This window comes from Alexandromys fortis, unplaced genomic scaffold (assembly GCF_014885135.2).
Source record: "Alexandromys fortis isolate MF-2015 unplaced genomic scaffold, M_Fortis_MF-2015_v1.1 scaffold_22, whole genome shotgun sequence".
NCBI lineage: Eukaryota > Metazoa > Chordata > Mammalia > Rodentia > Cricetidae > Alexandromys > Alexandromys fortis.
In genome coordinates this window covers 9,100,505-9,123,231 of record NW_026067900.1, presented here as the reverse complement: position 1 = coordinate 9,123,231, position 22,727 = coordinate 9,100,505, and the positions used below count along the sequence as shown (strand labels likewise).

At 45.2% G+C, this 22,727-nt stretch overlaps 2 protein-coding genes across 4 annotated transcripts in view; one reads left to right on the top strand and one right to left on the bottom strand.

The window, feature by feature from the left end:
* The window catches only part of Tmod3 (tropomodulin 3), a 57,784-nt gene extending 54,726 nt beyond the window's left edge, over window positions 1-3,058 (top strand). For all 3 annotated transcript variants that reach the window (XM_050127087.1, XM_050127105.1, XM_050127096.1), the window contains one exon: window positions 1,020-3,058. In XM_050127087.1, the coding sequence (XP_049983044.1) occupies window positions 1,020-1,054 (35 nt within the window). In that variant the 3' untranslated portion in view covers window positions 1,055-3,058. The remainder of the gene's footprint in view (window positions 1-1,019) is intronic.
* Window positions 3,059-3,403: 345 nt separating this feature from the next.
* On the bottom strand, window positions 3,404-22,657 carry LOC126489876 (RNA polymerase-associated protein LEO1-like). Its single transcript, XM_050124458.1, has 9 exons — window positions 20,164-22,657; window positions 19,500-19,645; window positions 18,445-18,529; window positions 16,124-16,218; window positions 14,584-14,718; window positions 12,971-13,100; window positions 11,733-11,936; window positions 10,452-10,683; window positions 3,404-9,381 (listed from the first exon to the last, which is right to left on the bottom strand). Exons 1-9 carry the CDS (start codon window positions 20,278-20,280, stop codon window positions 9,335-9,337), a joined length of 1,191 nt encoding a protein of 396 aa, XP_049980415.1. The 5' UTR covers window positions 20,281-22,657; the 3' UTR covers window positions 3,404-9,334.
* Window positions 22,658-22,727: the final 70 nt, after the last annotated feature.

Genomic DNA, 22,727 nt, shown 5'->3' with positions numbered 1-22,727 from the left:
ATTGTCAGGCATATGGATCTTGTTTGCTCCATCATCTGAACTGGCTAGTTGGCCACTTTCTGAAGTCAGCATCTATAGTGCCCAGAGGGAAATTTATAAAGAGAAGGAAAATTTGGAAAAAGTTGTCAGTTAGTACCTTTAGAAATGATGAAAGTGGCTGGGCAGTGGTGGCACACGCCTTTAATCCCAGCACTCGGGAGGCAGAGGCAGGCAGATCTCTGTGAGTTCGAGACCAGCCTGGTCTACAAGAGCTAGTTCCAGGACAGGCTCGAAAACCACAGAGAAACCCTGTCTCGAAAAAAAAAAAAAAAAAAGAAAGAAAGAAAGAAATGATGAAAGTATTTCTAGATTCCTTCAGTGTAAGGAAATATATTGTATCTAATCAGGGGAACATTCAAAATACTTTTAATAAAACTTTTTAGATTTTATTTTGTGTATTGGTGTTTTGCCTACATGTATGTCTTTGTACCATGTGTGTGCTCAGTACCTAGTGGAGGCTAGAAGTAGAGGTCAGATCCTCTGGAGCTGGAGTTACAGACAGTTGTGAATTGCCATGTGGGTGTTGGGAATCGAACCTAGGCCTCTGGAAAAGCATTTAGCCATTTCTCCAGGCCCCTAATATAACTTCTTAACCACAGCTTGCCAATGTCATTGTAAATGTTACTGTATTAACAGATCATTTCTCTAAACGTAGACATCCTTTTTTTTTTCTAGAATCAAATGACTTGAAACTTGAGTGCTGAACACTCACTGACTACTGTACTGAATACTGTGTTTTAGGTCCTACTCTGCTGTTACGTAAGCACCTACATCCTAAGACACGTAGCTCTTGTTTAGATGATTTTCATCAAGCAAATGACAGTGGCAGATGGCCGAGCCTTCTTTGTTAATGGTCATATGAGTCAGAAGTACTCAATTCATGTTTATGAGACATTAACTGCTATGGAGAAACTTGTTGCAAGCAAGTTAGCATTTTGTAAACGCACAGGGATTTATAACAGGCTTTTTTTTCCCCACAGTGCGCAAGAGGCGAATTGAAGGAGACCACCAGTAAGAATGCTGAGGGTAACCTTGGAAGCCTGCAGATCAGCAGAGGCTCCTGTTGGGTCAGCAGATGTAAAAACTTCCTGGGTAGAAGGGAAAAGACTGGAAATCTTTTTTTTTTTAACTATATGCATTATTTTCCTACCTTAAGGTATTATATTTGATTTGTAAAATCAGTGATGGGTAGAATTATATTTGTAGCCTTTCTACTGAAATCATTTTAATTTAGCTTAATTGAATGGCTTATAATTTTTAGATAAAAATTTAGAAGTCATGTATATAAGAATAATTTTGAACACCTTGAGGACCAATCTTTTTAAATCAAAAAGGGACATTGCTGACTCAGTGTTGCTCCTTACACAAAAAGGGTAGGGCACATGGCAGTTTTTTAAAAAATCCATGAATTTGGCAAGAGTTTGCTTTTTCCTTATTAGGGAAATAAATTTTCAGAATTTTAAAAGATGGCTCAGCATCTGATTTATCTCCATAAGCCAGCGCAAGCCTCCAGGAGACAGACCGGTCCTCCTCTGGGAGACAGAATGGGCCACTGTGTTGCAGGCTTCTGGTCTTGTCCACTGAGCCTCAGCTACACTGGGGTTTTTGTTTGTTTGTCTGTCTGTTTGTTAATACTCTGTAATACTGCCCCACTGCCTGCCTTGTTTAGAAGTATAGTTATATCTAAGATTACTACAGTATTTCATCTTGTGGGCATTAAATTTTTGGAAAAGCTAATGGTTAAAGAGCATCAAAGTAGAGCGGTTATTTTCTTCCCCATAAAAGGCTCTTGGGCAATGCTCAGTTACTTAGAGTAAAAGAAAAAAGAAAGGTGCTGTTAGATATAGGAGGGACTTCAAGCCCAAGACGCTCGCAACATGGCCATTAAAGCTGCTGAGCACTGTCAGTTAGAAAGTAAAACAAAGACATGAGCTAACTATGGTGACTCGCTCCTATAATCCTAGCACTCTGGAAGCTGAGAAAGGAATAGTTCCAGATGTTCAAAGCCAGCCTGGACTACATAGGAAATTCCAGGTTAGCTTGGACTACAGATGTGAGAACCCAGGTCAAGAAAAGAAAAACCTGTACTGTGTGGTAAAACGTTCTATACATGATTGCGTAGGTGCAATGCAGCATTGCATGCATAGAGTTAATCCCCACTCCACAGTGTTCCAGCCAATCGCAAAAACTGCCATTCTTCAGAAACCCAACTTTAGCAGATGCTTCCTTTCATCTTGTACTTTTAAAAATCCATATGGTTGGGCTGGAGAGATGGCTCAGAGGTTAAAAGAACTGACTGTTGTTCTGAAGGTCCTGAGTTCAATTCCCAGCAACCACATGATGGCTCACACCCATCTATAATTAGATCTGGTGCCAAGAACACTATATACATAATAAAAAAAAAATCCATATGGTTAAAAAAAATTCCTATAGCATAGATTATATTTATCACCCAGGCATAGAGTGAGGACTTGAGAGCACACTGCAGACTGGGGTTGGCAAGGCTGCACACTGATGCCCTGTCCCAGAGCAGCTCCTACAGAGGGAGTAGCAGAGGCGTTCAAGGCCACAGGCAACAGAGGAAAGGTCCAGTATGAATCAGTTTACTTTGCTTATACCATTCCAGTTCTGTTCTATAGTACGTTCTATAACTGAAGAAAATACTTCTTTATAAGTAACTTAAGTCTGAACTCATTTGATTAAATAGATATGTCTTAAGAATTATAATGGAAAGCTGGGCAGTGGTGGCACACGCCTTTAATCCCAGCACTCGGGAGGCAGAGGCAAGCAGATCTCTGTGAGTTCGAGGCCAGCCTGGTCTACAAGAGCTAGTTCTAGGACAGGCTCGAAAACCACAGAGAAACCCTGTCTCGAAAATTTTAAAAAAAAAAAAAAAAGAATGGAGGCCAGGCATGGTGACGCACGCCTTTAATCCCAGCACTCGGGAGGAAAATGCAGGTGGATCTCTGCCAGTTCCAGGACAGCCAGAACTGTTACACAAAGAAACCCTGTCTTGAAAGAAAAAAAAATTTCTAATGGAAAACAGTGTTTACCTTGATCTTTAAAAGTCTGGCACCTCTTGACTTTTTAGTAACTCAGTATTTTTAAATTCCTCTGAGATTTTTATGACATAGTAATAAATTAGGACTTTGCAACAATTTTAATTTTAAGCCAGAGATTTTCTAAGCCCTTGAGTTTTATGTCAAGTTAAATGGTTATCTAAGAATAACATTCATGTTTTTAAATTGCTCTTTTAAAAAGCTTTAAATTGCCCATTTCATAAAACTATGTATTCGTTTTTGTATTGTTACAATTTTCATTATGTCTACATCAAAGTGTATACATTAAATTCAATGTAGTAATATTAATACCTTGAACGTAGATTTTGGTGCTATACACTTATTATAGCTGAAACCTACTGGAGTTTAAAAAATAAGTAAAATACATTTTCTAAAGGTGCCTGTCATTTCAAAGACCAAATAAACATTTTGTATTGAACATATAAGCAGATGTTGGTGATTCCAAGGAGAATGTCGTGGTCATTAAGTTACATATTATCCCTGGTCACATTAGCCACACACTTATACAAGGGGCACACTCCTGAAGAAGAGGTGTTGTAAATAGAACCTTAAAAATTGTTTCCAACTGATGATCCCTTCATGTATTTTCCTTTAAAGGTGATATAATAAAATTATAAAAGAAACTGTCTTACTAAAGTATTAGTTGTATATACCTTATGTTTAACCCTTATTGCCACTAAAAGATATTATTAAGCATAAAACCTGTGGTTCCCAGGGCTGTTTCAGTTTTTCTGTACAAAGTCAGGAGCCACTCTTCCCACTATTACCCAGCAGCTGAATACGGTTCAGCTGCAGTCACAGCCACTGCCGCCCTGAAGCCGTATCTGGCTGTGTCCTCCAGCCCTGCTCCGCTCTGAACAGCATCAACTGAAGACATGCCACCCAAGAGAAGTGAAGCTGTGAGCATTTGAGACAACTGCTGCTGATGCTGCCGGGCACAGGTGTGAGCTCTGGGGCTGAGCATCTGTCTGCTGGCCTGTCTTCTCCATCGCTTCTCACAGATCACTACATTTCTAGCTCATCCTCTCTCCATACTTAGAGCTGCTACCGAACTGAGAAACAGGAACTTCATGTCCTGTTGACTTTTCTGCACTGTAACCTGATTCCATTAATCTTTCCTTATAAAAATTAAACATAGGGGCTGGAGAGATGGCTCAGTCATTAAGAGCATTGGCTGCTCTTTCAGAGGTCCCAGGTTCAGGTCCCAGCACCCACATCAGGCAGCTCACAATCTCCTGTCACTCCAGTTCCAGAGATTATACCCTCTTTTGGCTTCTGTGGGCCCCTGCACACATGTGGTACACATACAGACAAGCAGGCACACACACACAGAAAATAAAAATATGCAGATTTTATAGTAAATATAACATTTCATTTCAATTTCACTTTTCAGTCTATCATTTAGAAGGGCTAACCTTGATATCAGCTAGAAACAAAGACACTTCTGAGTAAACTACATTAATCATTGCCACGTATTACTTTTATGTTTTTGCTTTGTCGTGTATTTTAGAAAGCCTTAGCTAACGGGTAGAGTTGGACCTGGGATACCCGTTTCAAAGGCCAGGCAAAAATAGACTGCAGCACTAAACACACTTGCTCTGTCGTTCTGTCGCTAACCCATGCAAGTTCACACCTTTAGGGCACCCTCACCCTTAGAGGTGCCATTCCTTTTTCTACATTGTCGGTGCTTTGATACAGAGAAAATCCCATAAAAAACTTTCAGATACTGTAATTTATATATCCAGATAAGCTTAAGAATGAATTCTCGGTACTTCTTTTTAAAAATGTGTGTGTGCGCAGACACATGTGTACACATGCCATGGCACACGTGGAGGTTAGGGGACAACCTATGAAGTCTGTCCTCTCCTCCTGGAAAGCAAAACTAGCACCTTTACCCTCCAAAGCAGCTCGCTGGCCCCACGGTTTTTAAAGCTAGGTTTGTATGTTTACAACCTGTAATCCAGAAAGCCCAATTACAATTTTCACAAGGGCACCAAGGACACAATATCTAAGAGTTTTCTTCCTTTCTCCTTGTTTTCATTGCAGAAGCTATACTATATATGCTTTCAACTGAATAAACAAAATGAAAAGAACTCCCAGTGCAGAGTTCCTATCCAACTCCTAATAATTCAGCTATCTCAACTTCGGTTACTAAGAAAATACAATTGAGGCCGTGTAGTATCAAAGCAGCTGGTTGTGTGGTTGAGCCACTCTGTGCACTTACAGAATGCCTGAGTTGTCCTGAAGATCGCCAGCCCCAAATGCCAATGCCAGAGTCAGAGCCAGTCACTTCCTGCTCCTCAGCCTCCAGCCTGCACTCTCTAGTGCCTGCTGTTTGCTTCTCCGTCCGCAGATCTGATGCAGCACTGCTGGCTGCTGAGACAGACTGGCATGCATTTGTTCACTGGATCTGCTCACCATACTCACTGTATCTTCGCTGGTGTTCCACAAATGAGATCCGTGCTTGAGTTTACTTCCTGCAGTATTCATCTGTCTTAGTTAGGGCTTCTAGGTCACGATGATTTTGTTTTCTTTTTTGGATTTTTGAGACAGAGTTTCTCTGTGTAGCTTGGGAGCCTGTCCTGGAACTAGGTCTTGTAGAACAGGGTGGCCTCAAACTCACAGAGATCCGCCTGTCTCTGCCACCCAAGTGCTCAGAATAAAGCACAGCCCAGCGTCAGAAACTCTTATAAGGGACAGCTTTTAATTGGGGCTGGCTTAGTTCAGAGGTTTAGTTCATTATCATGGAGCAAAGCATGGTGCATGCCAGCAGGCATGGTGCTGGAGAAGGAGCTGAGTGTTCTATATCTATTCTATTGCCAGACAGCAGGAAGAGAGAGACACTGAGCCTTGAGCTTCTGAAACCTCAGAGCACACCCCAATGACACTTCCTTTAACAAGGTCCACTCCCTAGTGGCCAAGCATTCAAATATACGAACTTACGGGGTCATTGCTACTCAAAGCACCACATCATCCAACAGCCATCTCCATCTCAGAGAACACAGCTCCCCTGCCACCAAAGTCAAGTTGCAGCCCAGAGCCTGTCTTCTGTCCTCGGCACACAACAGAAGTATCCTGGTAGAAGGCAGAGCTGCTCCACCTGCCAAGAGCCTGGTTTCTCCAGATGGGATTTGGGGAAAACTGTAGCCCTCAAGACTGTCTTCTCCAGTGATTAAAGGTGACAGCAAACTGACGTCACCGAGAACAGGACCCTTCGTTATTGTGTATCTTTGAATGTCTAAGTTTGGCTGGGCACTATAGACACCCCCCTTCCTCCCCAGTTATCCAGCAATGTGCCTTTTTAAAGGGCCTGATATTGGGGTGTACATTTAGCCTTTCACCGGTTGCCACATGAGGACACTGCAGTCCTGTGCTCTTGAGGGTGCAATGTTCCAGGCACTGCCTTGGAGGCAGACTGAAGCATCAGGAGACAGGTTTCTCTTTCCCCTCAGCAAGAATCATTGTTTTCCTTCTCTCATGGCTAGTAAATACTATTCTTGAAGCAGTGTGAAATTTCAAGTTCTGAAGCTAAAAAGCCAAGGCCTGAGTGCCAGCAGATTGAGATCTGGTTTGCAAATGGCCTCCTAACTGAACGTCTGTGATGTCTGTGGCAGAACAAGAAGCAGCAAGTTCCCTCTAGGTGTTTCTCAATTGGTGTGTGTAGCAATTCTTAACAGTTTATTTCATCTCTGCTTAAAAAGAATATGACGGTGAGGTTTCTCTTGGTTTTTGTTTAGTTTTTAGGGCAGGTTCTCACTGCCTAGGCTGGCCTCCAGACCGGGAGCTCAATGAGCTCAGCCTCCGCCTCCTGAGTAGCTGGGACTACAGACATGCATGGCTTTGCACAGCTGAGCAATACATTTAATTAGTAGTCCCAAGATTTTAGATTTCTGTGCCTAGGAATTGCTGTTTACAGTGTTTCCCAGGCTGGGGTAGAACCCTAGCACAGAGCCTGAGGCAGTAGAGTCCTGCTAACCTAAAGCCTAAAAAAAAAAAAAAAAAAAAAGCAAGTTTACTGATTCCTATCTGTTAGGAACTCCATCTTTGTATCCTCCCCAGTCCTCATGCTGAAGATGGGCCTTTGGAAGGCAGAGAAAGTATGCACACACACACACACACAAAGCCCTTGTGAATCCACACCCCCACTTTATTTCTGTTCTAGTCATGTAGATACACCACATTTGGTTTGTTTTTGTTTGAAGCCTGAATAGGCCTTTATGGCAGTAAATGTTTCTCGTTCTTTGAAATGGGGCATTAAGTAAGGTTTTTCTAACACTAACATACCAAACACTAAATGCTTTGTAAGTAGGAAAGCAATGAACTTTCTGACATTTCACAAGTATTATCCACCCAGTTTATACAAAACATACGGTATACTAAAACAAATAACTTTATTAAAGTTCATCCTGTATTCGGACTTTACGTACAAAGATGCCACTGAGGCCCACTGCTTTGTATGATAATCTGATTAATAAACCCTTTTAAGATATAAAGCTTATTAATTCCCAAGCTACTCTTTCCTGCCTATTACAGACTATTTTTATCCTCCTCAAATTCCTGTACTGAAGTCCTACCATGCAGTAGGGGTGGGTCTTGGGAGATGGCCCTTTGGAAGGCAATAAGGGTATATAAGGTCCCCAAAGTGGGACTCTCATCCTGGACTAGTGGCTGTTTAAGAAGAGATAGAAGACTCACTACCATGTGAGGACCATCAGGAAGGAGCTAGCTGTCTACAAGCTCTCACGAGGACTGAGCCTTGATGCTAGGGGTATGAGGGATGAAGCCTGTGGGAGCCAACCAGTCTGTAGCCTGCATTGCCATGTGTTTCCCTGTAGAACCGTACAAAATGGTCAGCAGTTGGCCATCTTTGCATCAGTGCTCAGCTGTGTCTGCCATAATACATTCCACTGACTGTGGGGATGGGGTGGGAGGGTGACTGGTACCCAGTGTCCTTTGCCTAACTGTAAAATCTGTCTGCTGTATGTGTCGGCTTAGTTATGGAGAGACAAGAATGAGTGTTGATATTTAACGGAACCATATGAAGTGATTTTTTTTTGTTTGTTGGAGACAAGGCTGGCCTTAGACTTACAGCAGTCCTCCTGCCTCAGTCTCTCAAGTGCTATAATTAGGCATGAAGCTGACCAAAATCACCGTTTTATGAGTAAAAGTAGCCATGCTCTTTGGCCTTCTGAGGATGGTGAGTCAGGGAGCTCTCCTAAGTAGGAGAGGATGAGGGTGCTACAGGCTGGGTCTGAACAGTGCCCATGTGTGTTCTCTGAAGCACCCCAGCTACAGATGCTGAGCTGGGACCAGCAAACCGTCTGTGTGGCCAAACACATGCAATACAAAATTGCCAAACAGTGTTGCCCTTCAGATGTTAAGCTTTCCTGCATGGTGTGTGGTGTTGGCCTACAAGTTCGTGGACATATCAGAGGCTCCATCCAAGTCAGCACCATGTAAAGCAGTGGTTCTCAACCTTCCTAATGCTGTGACCCTTTAACACAGTTCCTCATGTGACTCCCAACCATAAAACTGTTTTCATTGCTACTTCATGACTATAATTTTGCTGCTGTTCTGAATCATAATGTAAATATCTGATAAGCAGGTTACCTGCTATGTGACCCCTGTGAAAGAGTTGTTCAACCCCAAAGAAGTCATGACCCACAGGCTCCCTGAACCTGGAACTGAAGCTAAGGACTTCTGAGTATTCTCAATGAGTCTAAATGTTCTTTCTGGAGCTAATGCTAACTGAAATGTTTTTACTATACAGCCACAACACAGCTATAAAAGTATAAAGGGGGCCAGGCATAGTGGCACATACATTTAATCTCAGCCCTCAGGAGGCAGAGACAGGCAGATCTTTGTGTGTTCCGTGGTCCATGCCAGTCTAGTCTGCATAGCAAGTTCCAGGCCAGTCAGGGCTACATGGTGAGATCTTAAATTAAAAAAAAATGTATATGTATGTATGTATATGTGTGTGTATACACATATACATACACACGCATACATGGAAGGAAAATGGTTTCTGCGTGGCCCATGTCATTGGTTTATGTGAGTCAAAATAATCATCCTTGCTTTAATGTATTTGAGGGGTTTAGGGAGGACCTAAGCAGTAGACTCATGTTCAGCAGACAGGAAACCCTGAATTCAATCCCAGCACAAACAGAAAACTGAGGAAATTTTGATAGACACCAGCACACATTTCACTTCATGCTTCAGTCTTCCTCTTCTCCCCTTGGCCTCTTACTGGAGGGTTCATCTCCTGAAGAGATATGAAAAATGGGTTATAAAATTCATATAGGGCATTTCTGGGAGCCTTGTCCAAACTAGTTCTGAACTGACAGGAGAAATCTGCCCCAGAGACCCATGTTTACACAGCACCATCTCTGGGCTGCTAAGCTCCTGGGACTTGGATTTCCCTAGGTGCCCGTCAGGGTGGGAGGTACACTTTTCATTCAGTATGGTATTTCTATCACACTACTTGAAATACATTATTTTGTTTCAGTACTTCTGTAAAATTAAGTATTTTAATGTCTGATTTTAGAGCCTGGAGAGATGGATCTTGCAGAGAACTCAGGTTCAGTTCCCAGCACCCACATGGCAGCTCAAAAGCATCTGTAACTCTAGTTGAGGGGTGAAGGGGTTCCATCGCCATCTTCTGGCCTCCAGAGGCACTGCAAAAAAAATGTGATGTACACTCAAAAGAATTTAAAAACAATTTGAAGAATGCTAAGGTATGTTTTTATGGTTTTCTTTAGAAAGTTTTACATCTGTATACACATGTAAACATGAATTAACAAGTAGCCACTATTTAAACATTAATGCAGCTGCGATACTTATCCCTGCCTGTGGAACCCAGAGCAAGGTATGGAAGACACTGACTTGGTATGTCCCAGCAGCAACAGCACAGGGCCCATCATGTAACTATGACTGTCAGTGTCTGTGATCCTACAAGAGAAAGGGGAAGCCAAGACTCGGTGGGAAACGGCACAGACTGGAGACGCCTCCATTGCTGCTCTATCCAAACGGCAGGCACTGGTTATCCACACAGAGCATTTGCTGTTCCCTAGAGGAGCCTAGATGCCTCCCTGAGTCCTGCCCGGTCCTGCCTGATACTCACTGTGTAGCTGAAATGCCTCGCCCTGGCCTGTCTGGGATTTTGCAAATGTCTCCATTTTTCTGGAGTGTGTGTGGCCTCCCAAGACAGCAGAGTCTCTGCTCCTATTACTACATTTGTGTCGCCGGGCGTCAGTAGATTGTGCAGCTGTGTTCCTGCTCTGTGAGCTGCCTCTGGATACAAGGTCACCCTGGAGCTGAATAAATGTAGCTTACCCTTGTCACTCGTGAGTGTCTTGGCTTTAAGAACTCTTCTAGCCTTGTCGTCTCCAGATCCTTCATCGTCGCCATCCAAGGAAGACAGGACTTGTTCCTCTGCAAGGAAAGGGATTATTTTAGGAAGGGGAATTATCTTTGGAGGGACCCTTCTTTTACCTGGCTGTGGCCATCTTAAGTTATAACCACCATGATTTCCCCTTGCCTGCCTTCTCTGCCATTTTCCAGCACACTATAGATGAACACAACCGTTAAAATGGCTGTGGAGCTTTTTGCACAGACCTGGTACCATCCGTGCAAGAAATGTGATGCCACCATCAGTGTTTGTTCCCTACGATTAGGTACTTGCTGCTTTGGGTGAAGGGCAGCACTGTCTTGACTGCTACATCAGCTCCTGTCCTCTCACCCAGGGTGCAAGGATCCTGTTGGTGTGTCTGCCATACACTGCCTCCTGCAGTCCCCATGGGCCTGCCTGCCTCAGACTCGGCTTGTTGGCCAGGCTCTTCAACCAGGATCACATATGATAGCCTCACTTCTCTGGATCTTGCTGGGTCCCTCCATCCAAAGCCAGCACAACTGGTGAGCCCCTCCCTTTTCCCCACCTCTGGCTCTTTCTCAGTGAGGACTTTTTCTAGCGTGGTTTTTGCCTTTTGGCTTTGTTAAGTCCTGGTTCTAGCCAATCACAGCTCTGTCGGGCTCAGAGCCCTCGGCCCCCACCTTCTGTGTGATGACTCACTGGGTGGCCTGTGCCTTTCTTGGACCCTTCGGGCTTTGCCCAACTCCCCACCCCCACCAGCTCCTTGAGTGACGACTCCTCTTCTCTTCTCTTCTCTCCTCTCCTCCCCTCCCCTCCCCTCCCCTCTCCTCTCCTCTCCTCTCCTCTACTCTCCTCTTCTGCTGTTCCTGTCCCCAGAGACTAGTCTCCCCTCGTTCCTTCCCCCTTTTCCAATTTACTTTCCCCCAATAAAAAGCCCTCCATGTGAGTTCTGTTGCATGGCATCTTTCTCTCACACGCTGCTTTGTTTTAAATTACAAGCTGCTGAGCCATCCCTCTAGCCCCCCAATAGTGAGTTCTTAACTGTGCTAATATATACATTCCCCTCCACAGGCGCATCCCGTGTATAGAACAGGTATTGTGCTGTCTGGAGATGTCTTGGTTTCACTTAACCTTTTCTATGGGCAAGTGGCCCTAACCAAAGCAAAACGGAGGGGGAAGTGTGTTCTATAGTCTTGAGTGAATAATTTGAGCAAGATGAAGATCCCACCAGAGCACAACTAAGCGTCACCTACTGAAATGAGCTCTGACACTGACTTACTGTGAACTGCTTCCTGGTAATGGTTTTCAGTGGTCTCTAGTCTGGATGTCGTGTCCTCTTCTTCCTCCTCTTCCTTGTCCTCACCGTCAGGCTGCTGGATGGTGGGACTAGAATGCAGCTCATCCTTCCCCTTAGAACGCAAGTTCCGTCGCCTTCGGCGTTCTTTTTTCTACATATAAATGCAAAGTTTCAACTTAAAAAAAAATCTACTTTTGGCAAGATGTGGTATCATGCACCTGCAGTGGAAACTGAGGCAGGAAGACATCTTAAACCAGGAGTCCAAGACCAGCCCATGCAATACGGTGGAAGTTTCTCCAACAGAAAAGAAATGGGGAGGGGGGAGAGGGAAAAATGGAGCTACTCTGTGTCCATTCGAACCCATTTTTATTTTTTTTTAATATTTATTTAGTTATTTATTTATTATGCATACAATGTTATGTCTGTCTGTATACCTGCAGGCCAGAAGAGGGCACCAGACCTCATTACAGATGGTTGTGAGCCACCATGCGGTTGCTGGGAATTGAACTCAGGACCTCTGGAAGAGCAGGCAATGCTCTTAACCACTGAGCCATCTCTCCAGCCCCTCGAACCCATTTTTAAAGCAGTCTGCTGCCCCGAACTGCTGTAACCCCACAGAGGAGACGGTCCGGTGGGGTAAAGGCAACACATGAATGAGAATGCAGGAAAGGCCCCTAGCACCGTCCCGATCAGAACTGGCGTGCTTGCCCCCAAGAGCCGTGGACATCCCCCACTGCTGCCACTCACAGCTCAGAAGTGGCCAGCCTGAGAAACCCCTTCTCCAATGACCCTCTGCGACAGTGGAAGCGGGCCGTGCTCATCACTAAACCTGACCTCTGAGGCTCCACCAAGCTCCCAGGCTTCTCAGGCATTCCTACCATGGCCTTCAGTGCAACTAATATACCCGGCTTCTGACAACAGGCTGAGGAGACTCTGCCAGGCATGCCACGCTTCGGAGTTAAAAGAGCCGAGCCAGAGCCAGTGTCAATCAAGTCAGAAAGGCTCTCTGGCCTTCCTGTCATCCTTTTCCTCCCTGTGGTACGTACCCACGAATCACACCCAAGGCCTTGCACAGGCAAGGCAAAGATTGTGCTACTAAGCTGTACCCAAAGAACGTGTTGATTAAGTTCAGAGAAACAGCTCTTGATGTACAAAAGATCCCAACATAAAGCTCACCAGACATACCTGAATCTCTGTGCGTGGCCACTCAGGGTCACAACCAGCCATCGGTAGGATTCTAATCTGTGTCTTTGAACTTGGGTTCTTAAACGAAAGGGTCAGCTTTTTATATGTGGCACCGTCTGCACAGTGAGGTCTGTCAGGAAATGAACAGGAAATATCTGTCTCACTTTTACCAAGAACACCCAAACCGCCCGTGAGCCATGATGACCTCACCATTGAGCAGAGCAAGGAGGCAGGAGGACCACGGTTTCCCTCTGTTCACCCACTCAGGGAGAGTGAAGTGGACTGCCCCAGAGTGCGAGGAGAAAGGCAGGAGGCCACATCAAGTGCTTTCCACAAAGAACAGGCCCAACTACAATCACAGACGAGGGCCATGAAATCCCAGATCCACAAGGGTGGAACATGCACTAGCAGAAACATTTTGAGAACTGAAAGATGTCGCCTCCAACCAATAAAAGGAGGAGGACGGTTTTAAAAAGTAGGTGGCCAAGTGTGTGATCTTGTCTTAGAAACAGAGTGAACCACAATGGCTCAGGATGAGACAAGAGTCTCAGCATGGAAGCAACCTGTAATCCCATCACCCAGACAAAGGCAGGAGGATTGCAAGATTGGGGTGAATATGGATAGTGAGTTCAAAGCCAGCCCCGGGCTACATAGCAATACCGTCACAAACAGTAAGTGCCTTCCTGAGCATGGGAGGACAGCTTGTAAGTGGGTCCTGAAGATCGAAGAAAGGACCTAAGGAAAGATTTGTGCCAAGCAGTCAAATACTACCCCAGTGTAGAGCTCAGAGCAAGGGCAGAAAGCAAAACCTAAGAGCTGCACACGGTCCAGGATACTTCTAGAAAACATTCGTAAGTGGGAAGGTTGAGCACTAACTGTGCCAGGTTTATGTACTATTTAACACGACATCCCAGTGACACACATAGCTAAGGAAACTGCAAACTGGTGAGACCCTCAAGACTATATAACCTTATAGTTGTTACACAACACATTTACTAATAATATACACCCAACAGGACCTTATTTTACGTTTATAATTGTTTTTTTAATTTTCAAAGTTGTGCAGCCATGACTACAATCTGATTTTAAAATAGTTCAGCAGCTTCAAAGGAACCATGTGTCCACCGCCATGGTAATTACAGTACAGTACCGCTCAAGGAAAGCTGGATTCTAGTCCCAGGTACATCCTTAAGAGGATGTGCCAAAGATCACCCACTGGAGCCAGCAGAGCTGGCCCTGTGTCTCGAGTGGGCACTGGCTACCACCGCTTTCGTCACACACACCAGCACCACATTCTGATGGCACTTTAGCTTTGGGGGGTTAGTTCCACTAGAGGGTTAAGGACACGCCAGACTGGCAAGCTACAATGGCGAGTCTTTTCCAAGTGCCCTGGCCATTGAGAAGCCATGGACCAGTCCCTTGTAAGCTTTCTTAGCATGAGTTGGTTCTCCGAGAAACCTGTAGTTAACTTTAAACACTCATCTTGGAACCAGACAAGGTGGTTGGTGAGCTGCTCTATGGAGTGACGCCAGTCCAAAGGGTCAGGCTTTCAGCATCACTGCTCTGCCTTGGTCTTCAATAGCAAGTAGCAACCAGTGAAAAGAGAACGTTACCTAAAGGTAAGTTTGGATTTAAAGATGGCTTGTCCCCGGAGACCAGTGTCTTCCCGTATAAACAGCTGGTTGTGGTTGTCCTGCAGTGGGGCTTTGTGGACATCGAACACTTCACTGCCTAAATGCAGGGACATGCTGGAGAGGGGAAACATTTGTATTAAGATGCTTAGTGACCAGTTCAGGATCCTGTCCTCATATAGAATTCACAGGGAGGAAAAAAAAAAGATGCTCTTAGGGCTGGAGAGATGGCTCAGTGGTTAAGAGCACTAGCTGCTCTTCCAGAAGTCCTGAGTTCAATTCCCAGCAACCACATGGTGGCTCACAGCCATCTATGAGATCTAGCGCCCTTCTTTTGGTGTGCAGGCACACCTGCAAGTAGAACACTGTATACATAATAAATAAATAAATCTGTTTTTTAAAACGTTCTCAATAGCCTCCTTCCAAGCTGGGTATGGAAGTGTTTGCCTGTAACCCTGGCACTGGAGAGGTGGAGTAAGAGGATCAGGAGCTCAAGGTCACAGGTTCAGGGTCAGTTATAAAGTGAATTCTCGGCCAGGATGGGCCAAGAAACCCTGTCTTCTGTTTGTTTGAAACAAGGTCTCACTGTGTGGCCTTGATTGGCCTGGAACTTGCTATGAGAAGCCAGGCTGACCATAAATTTACATAGCTCATCGAACTCACAGAGATCCATCTGCCTCTGCCTCCCGAGTCCTGGAATTAAAGGCGTGCGCCACCACGCCTTTAACAAACAAAAATGAAATCAGCTCTCTGCGGTGGCTTGAGTAAGAATGCCTCCCAAAAACGTTCAGACGTTTGAAAACTTGATCTCCTGTTGTTGCTGCTTGGGTGTGTTTAAGAGGTGTGGCCTTGCTAGAGGAAGTGCGTCACTGGGGGTGGGTTCTGAGGTTTCCAAGCCCCCAACCCAGTTAACTCTCCTCTCTCTCGCTGCTTCCTGCCTGGCTTGACAGATGAGTGCTCTCAGCTGTTCGTACCACCATACCTACTGCCTGTTGCCCCAGGTCCCTTTGGAACTGTAAGTCTAAATACACTTGTTTCTTCTTTCTGTATATTGCTTTGGTCATGGTGTTTTATCGGAGCAATGGAAAAGTAACGAATACGCACCTCAGAGTAAAGAATGGTGTAATATATTTTTCAGACTGAAATAGAATTGTCCTTCAATCTGTATCTTTTAATTTCAGCAAACTGAAATGAGTTCTCGAGTAATTCCAACTGAGGGGGTAGGGTCCTAGTCCAGTTGGTAGAGCACGTGCCATGTGCACATGAAGCACAGGGTTTGATCCCCAGCACCGCCAACAAAGGTTATTTCAGATTACACTGAGGTTTCAGAGGCAAGACATTAGAGGGAGCTGATCCTTTTGAGCCAGCTCTACGCTCGCCCACTAGTCCAGCTGTAAGGCCTAATCGCTGCTTCTCTCTCTCAGGTTTCTGAGGTAATGCCAGCAGCCCAGATTTTCTCAATAAAGCCCTACACAGAAAATTCCAACTTACCCAGGCCTCCCTCGGGTGTTCCAATACTCACCTTCCATCTGACCACTTGACGATACGGGCATTGCTTTCTTTAATTTTATAGCCTTCTTCATCCCGGCGGATCCTCCAGCGTATAGTGTTTTCCACCTGATTCAAAAGACAAGGTACTGGCAACCGACTCAGCCAGCTATTTGGCTTTTGTTCCTTGAATTAGTCGTGCCTGTGTGCTGAGAATGGACGGGTGGTGAGAAAATGGCTGACTCAGCAGCACTACCACCCATTCACCACAGGCATCTGGGCGGGCTGGTTAAAATTACCAGGCTTTCTGTTTACTTTTCCTGGGGTCCAGGTCAGAGCAGTGGGAGGAGAGGCTAAACCAGATGCAGCCTGTAGCCACAGCTAAGTAAGAGCTCTCCGGGAAAAGAGATTAGGCCACCCAGGGTAAACAGCTGATATTGACACCTCGGCTGAGGGTGTAACCCTGGTAAATAAAGCACTTGGCTAGCACATGTGAGATCCCCCAGTTCTATTCCCAGCCCCCCCCCCCCCCGAGAGACACACACACACACACACACAAACCTTGAAGGCCCTGTGCGGGGGTGGGAGCGGGGAGCTTTTAAAGTGTCTCTTAGGGAACACAGCCCACAGAATCAACTAAGCAGGGCTCACAGAGGCTCACAGAGACTGAAGTGACAGTTATGGACCCTGAACCCGTCTGAGCTAGGTCCTCTGCGTATATGTTACGGTTGTGTAGCTTGGTGTTCTTGTGGGAGTGGAGGTGTCTCCGGCTGTATTGCCTGTTCTTGGGACTCTTTTCCTACTATTGTGTTGCTGCATCCAGCCTTGATAGGAGGGTTTGTGCCTTGTCCTATTGTAACTTGTTATGCCGCGTGTGGTTGATATCCCTGGGAGGCCTGCTTGTTTTGTTGTTGTTTGTTTTTGAAGGGAAATGGAGTGGTAGAAGATCTGGGGAAAGGGAAGGGGCTGGGAGGAGTGAAGGGAGGATAAAATAAAAGAAATCCCTCCTTTTCCAAAAAAAAAAAAAAAAAAGTGTCTCTTAGGACCAGTGACGTGGCTCACTGGGTAAGGCACTTGCTGCCACACCTGACTGCCTGAGTTGAATCCCCAGAACCCATGTAGTGGGAGGAGAAGACTCTGCACACCGCCTTTTGGCCCATGTGCACACACATGTGCATGCTCTTGCACACACAAATAAATATGATTTTTAAAAAGAAAAAAGTGAGACCTATCCCTGGTTCTGTTTGAGTTCAAATTAACTCATGAAATGGAAAACTCCAAGTCACAAAAGACCACTAAAAATGAACCACACCTAGAGTTACCGCTGTTTGGGAGGTAACATCTCCACATGGACACCAGTAGTGTTTTGTCATCCCAGGTATTCTCTAGAGAAATCCCCTAATGGCAAGGTCTGCATCTGCGCACAAAGTGTCCATGAAGGAACACTTCCGTGGTGGGAGGCTGCGGGGAGGAAGTGTGGAGACAGCCCGTACACCTTACAACACTGTTTATCTGAGGGAAGCTAGTGCATTTCAACAGTTTCTACCTTTATTTCAGTTAAACTTAGAGCTGAGACAGGATGGCACACACCTTTAATCCCAGTACTCGGGAGGCAGAGGCAGGCAGATCTCTTGAGTTCAAGGCCAGCCTGGTCTATATAGAGTGAGTTCCAGGACAGCTGGGGCTACACAGAGAAACCCTGTCTCAAAGAAATGAAAAATAAAAAAACTGAAAACTTGAGAAAAATTCTAGAGGAGAGAGAAAAGATGTGTGCCCACTGCCCTAATGTCTGGAAAGGCTGTTTTTCCATGTCCAAGAGCTGCTTGTTGGGTGAGCAGGCAACATTAAGAGCATCCCTGCGTTTACCGTCTAAGGGAGAAGTTTAGGGGCCTGGGAGGTGACTCATGGTTAAGAACACTTGCTCTATCAGAGGATCCAGATTCCCAGCATCCACAGGGTGATCCACAACCATTCATAAGTTCCAGTTCCAGAGGGTTCGATGCCGTCTTCCAACCTCTGCAGGTGCCAAACTCACACATGGTGCACACACATACATACAGGCAAAATACTCACACACATGAATTCCAACCTCTGCAGATGCCAGGCACACACATGGTGCACATACACACATACACACAGTCAAAATACTCACACACATGAATTCCAACCTCTGCAGATGCCAGGCACACACATGGCGCACATACATACATGCAGTAAAGCACTCCCATGAATTAAATAAATCTAAAAGAAAAACTGTAAGAAGCAGCTAGCCTGGCATGGTAGTGGCCACAGCTACTAGAAGGCTAAGGTGACAGGGGCACTAGGAGAGAAAAGGAATAAAATATGGCAGAATACCTTCAACTTTAACTTAGTCTTATTGTCCTCATAAAGCACTTTCTCATCTTCACATTCATCTTCATAATGCTGAGGATCAAAAGGTCTAAAAAATTGCCATATTAGTCACAATTAATGGTTGATGGGCACTATAACCCATGTCTCTACACATGCGTCACAGCTGACCACAGCCTCATGGAACCCTCAGGAAGTATGCCAATGGCTACTCCCTTCATTTGCTTTTTAAAACAAACTTCCTGAAATAAAATCCAAACAGGGCTCGTAATTCAAAATCCTCCTGGAGGAAACACACAGTATAAAGCATAGGTAAAAATAACCGGCCCATCCATATTTAAAAACCAGGGCCACGGGACTATTTGAAGGGCTGTGAAAGCAGGGAAAGGCTTCAGAAGCGTCCCTTGAGCCAGGCATTGTGGCACACCCTTTAATCCCAGCACTCGGGAAGCAGAGGCAGGCAGATCTCTGTGAGTTCAAGACCAGCCTGGTCTACAAGAGCTAGTTCCAGGACAGGCTCCAAAACCACAAAACCCTGTCTCGAAAAAAAAACAAAAACAAAACAAAAAGACCAGTTTAATCAAAAAAGTCCCTTAGCTTAATTAATCAAATCTGGGCATGACATTTTTATATTTAAAAAATAAATAAATAAATAAAAATTAACAACAAATTAAAATCTTTAGTTCAGGGATTAAAATTTACCCCTTAGAGTTTGCACCTTAGTGAGTAAGGAGAGCCAACACCACTTTGCCGTCAAAGTCACCATCCGGCCTAGATTCAGTGCCATTGACACTGGCCACCAGGGCTTCTCTGGCGTCTCTCTGCTGTCACCCTGTGTTTCTAGCTTTCCACAGTGACATTGTCATATGCCATCTGTCCATTTACAGCAAAGTGGCAGAGGCAGGAAGCCGGCCAGCGTTCTAATTCTCTACAGTGACTCACCAGGCTCTCGTTCCGGTCACGTGACACACCTTTCATTTTAGAGTTGGTCAACTCATAACAGTTCATTTACATTTTATATTGTTTTTCAATCTCTTGAACATTTTATTCAGTTCTCTTACTTGGGTTCTATCCTGAGAAATCTGGGGAGTTTAACAAAATACAGTTCATTCCCTAAGTCAGTGTTGATGCTGGGAATTTCAACTTTTACTCTGGTTTCAGGAATACGCAGGTCCACATGCTGGTTCCGAGGCAGTCCACATCCGCCCTGAGGAGGGATCAGAAGGGGAGAGCGGGAAGAGACAGGCTAAGTGTTCCAGCTGCGTGTGGCAGACACAGATTTGAGAGGAAGTTAAGTCAGAACCCCCTTAGGAATAGTCAGCCAAGCCTTGGTCCAAGTCCCTCCCCCAAACCTCACCCCAACCGCACCCACAAAGAAAACAGCATTCCATGGAGAATAAGACATATTATCCTGCATTACTAGGAAGGTGTATTTTGTTGGCATAGCTCATTTTCTATCTGGTGTGACATTGAAGAAGTACAAATAATTCAACCCTTCATTACTAAGTACCTACTAAAATCAGAAAGGAATATCAACATTGCCCAGACAGCACACATGTGCATAAGAAAGACCTTTCAAATCAAAACCTGTCACGTCAAAAGTCTCAGTCAGACACCCAGGTCAGCTAAGACTGTTACCACACGGTTAGTACTCTACGAACGCCCCCCTCAACATGAGAGACGAACCTCTCACGAACCTTTGCTGAATACCTGTTCTTAGCTTGCAATCCTGTGATCAGTGTGGCTGGTGACTATACTCACCACAGGCTGTCTTGGAACAGGCGTCCGCTGGTCTTCATCGCTCTCTGAAGAAATGTCATCTATATCTCCAAACAGATCCATGCTCCCACTGTGATAGCCAGTGTTGAGGGAGTAGACATTATTGGGTCTAATTCAAATTATTTTTAATTTTTTAAAATTATGTACATGGAGGCAAAGAGAGTCAGATGCCCTGGAGCTGGAGTTACAGATGGTTGTGAGGGGCCCGACATGGGTGCTGGGAACTGAACTTGAGTTCTCTGCAAGAGCAAGTGCTGCCCCAGTCCCTGCTACAGTTTTCTGTGTAGCTCAACACATTTGCGTTACTCACAAACCAGATCTCCAGGAGGCTCTCCAAGCCTGGCCTTTAGCAGGTCACCAGAATGTCATCAGAGAAGCCAACAGGTGAGGTCACCAGGGTAACTATTTTGAGGACAGTTCACAGAGAGCTGGGCATGGTGGTGTACACCTGTGATCCCAGCATTTAGGGCTAGCCTGGACTACATGAGACCCTGTCTCAAAAACAGTGATTCCAGCCGAGTAGTGGTAGCACATGCTTTTAATCCCAGCACTCCAGAGGCAAAGGCAAGCGGATATCTGTGAGTTCGAGGATAGACTGGTCTACAAGAGCTAGTTCCAGAACAGGCTCCAAAGCTATAGAAAAACCCTGTCCCGAAAAAACAAAAACAAAAAAACTAAACAAACAAAAAGTGCAGTGACTCCACTGGTTGTGACTCTCTGTGTCCTCTCCACTGTGACTCTGTGTCCTCTCCACTGTGACTCTGTGTCCTCTCCACTGTGACTCTCTCTGTGTCCTCTCCACTGTGACTCTGTGTGTCCTCTCCACTGTGACTCTGTGTCCTCTCCACTGTGACTCTCTGTGTCCTCTCCACTGTGACTGTGTATGTCCTCTCCACTGTGACTCTCTCTCTCTGTGTCCTCTCCACTGTGACTGTGTCCTCTTCACTGTGACTCTCTCTGTCCTCTCCACTGTGACTCTCTCTGTCCTCTCCACTGTGACTCTCTCTGTGTCCTCTCCACCATGTCAGAGCTGATCTGTGGGATCTGTGAGCTATCCTCACTTCCAAAGTTGGACTCTGAATAAAGCTGAGTTTTTTCTGTCTTGCTTATCTTTCACTGTGAGGGAAGCAGCTGCTTTGATATGAAGGTGACCCACTGCCTTGGGGCGGGGGACACTCCTGCTCAGAAACAGACCCTTCAGCTGCAGGTGGGCAGTCAGAGAGTGCAGCCCTGGGGGAGTGCCTAGACCAGAACTTTGGAGCTAAGCCATTTCTAAGACAAGAATCTGAGTAAGAAACCACTATGTTGTTCTAGGCTGTTTTGCGCTGGGATAATTTATCACGTAGCAAAGATACCCGACAGACACCCAAGTGGCACTTTCTCCCCTCGTCTATATTTCCTCCCATTCTCTTTGTTCTCCAGGACCCTATATGCCTCCCACAATCCTAGGATATTACAGTGGAAGCCTGAGTCCTCCACACTCAAGGAGGCAGCACAAAGGCCAACTTTAACGCCATTGTCATCTTGTCCAATAAAGTCATGAAGGAGACGCAGGGGCAAGGAGGCTACCTGACTTTAAGCTCTGCAAAATCACCACTCAGAATGATACTTTCCAAGTGTCAGCCTTGGGCTGGAGAGATGGCTCAGTGGTTAAGAGCACTGACTGCTTTTCCAAAGGACCTGGGTTCAATCCCCAGTACCCACATGACAGCTCACAACCATCTGTAACTCCAGTTTCAGGGGACCCAACACCCATGACAAAATATCAATGAACATAAAATAATTAAAAATAAAACAAACCCCAAAGTGTCAGGCTCCCCAGCAGTTCCTCCATATGCCTTCATCAGCTCTGGAAAGCAGAGCTATCACCACGACGGGCAGAAGCTGCTTCACACTTACAGTATTACCTGTGCACACGATGACCAGCATCCTGGAGCAGTGAACAGTCTCACAGGACAGCTTGCCAGCAAGGTAAAACCAAGTCCTAGCCCTGAAGTGGATCCTAGACTTTAAATACACCACCAAGATTTTAGCACATTCATCTACTTGTGTATATGTGTGGAGGTCAGTTCTCTCCTACTGTGTGGCTTCAGGAAATCAAACAGGTTAGCAGGTGTGGCAGCAAGCATCCTTACGCCAAGTCATCTCAGTGGTCCTACTGAATGGCCAAGAAGACCACGTAACAAATACCTTGAGCACAAGACTATACCACAAAATGCAGCTATTCAAAATAATAGGGGTATAACACCAACAAATTCAACAGCTTAAACCAACCACAAAAATTTACCAAAAAAGAAATAAAACAAAGAAAACCAAACTGATAGTTAAAAAAAAACTTTAAGGGCTGGAGAGATGGCTCAGAGGTTAAGAGCATTGCCTGCTCTACCAAAGGTCCTGAGTTCAATTCCCAGCAACCACATGGTGGCTCACAACCATCTGTAATGGGGTCTGGCGCCCTCTTCTGGCCAGGAGGCATACAGAATATTGTATACATAATAAATAAATAAATA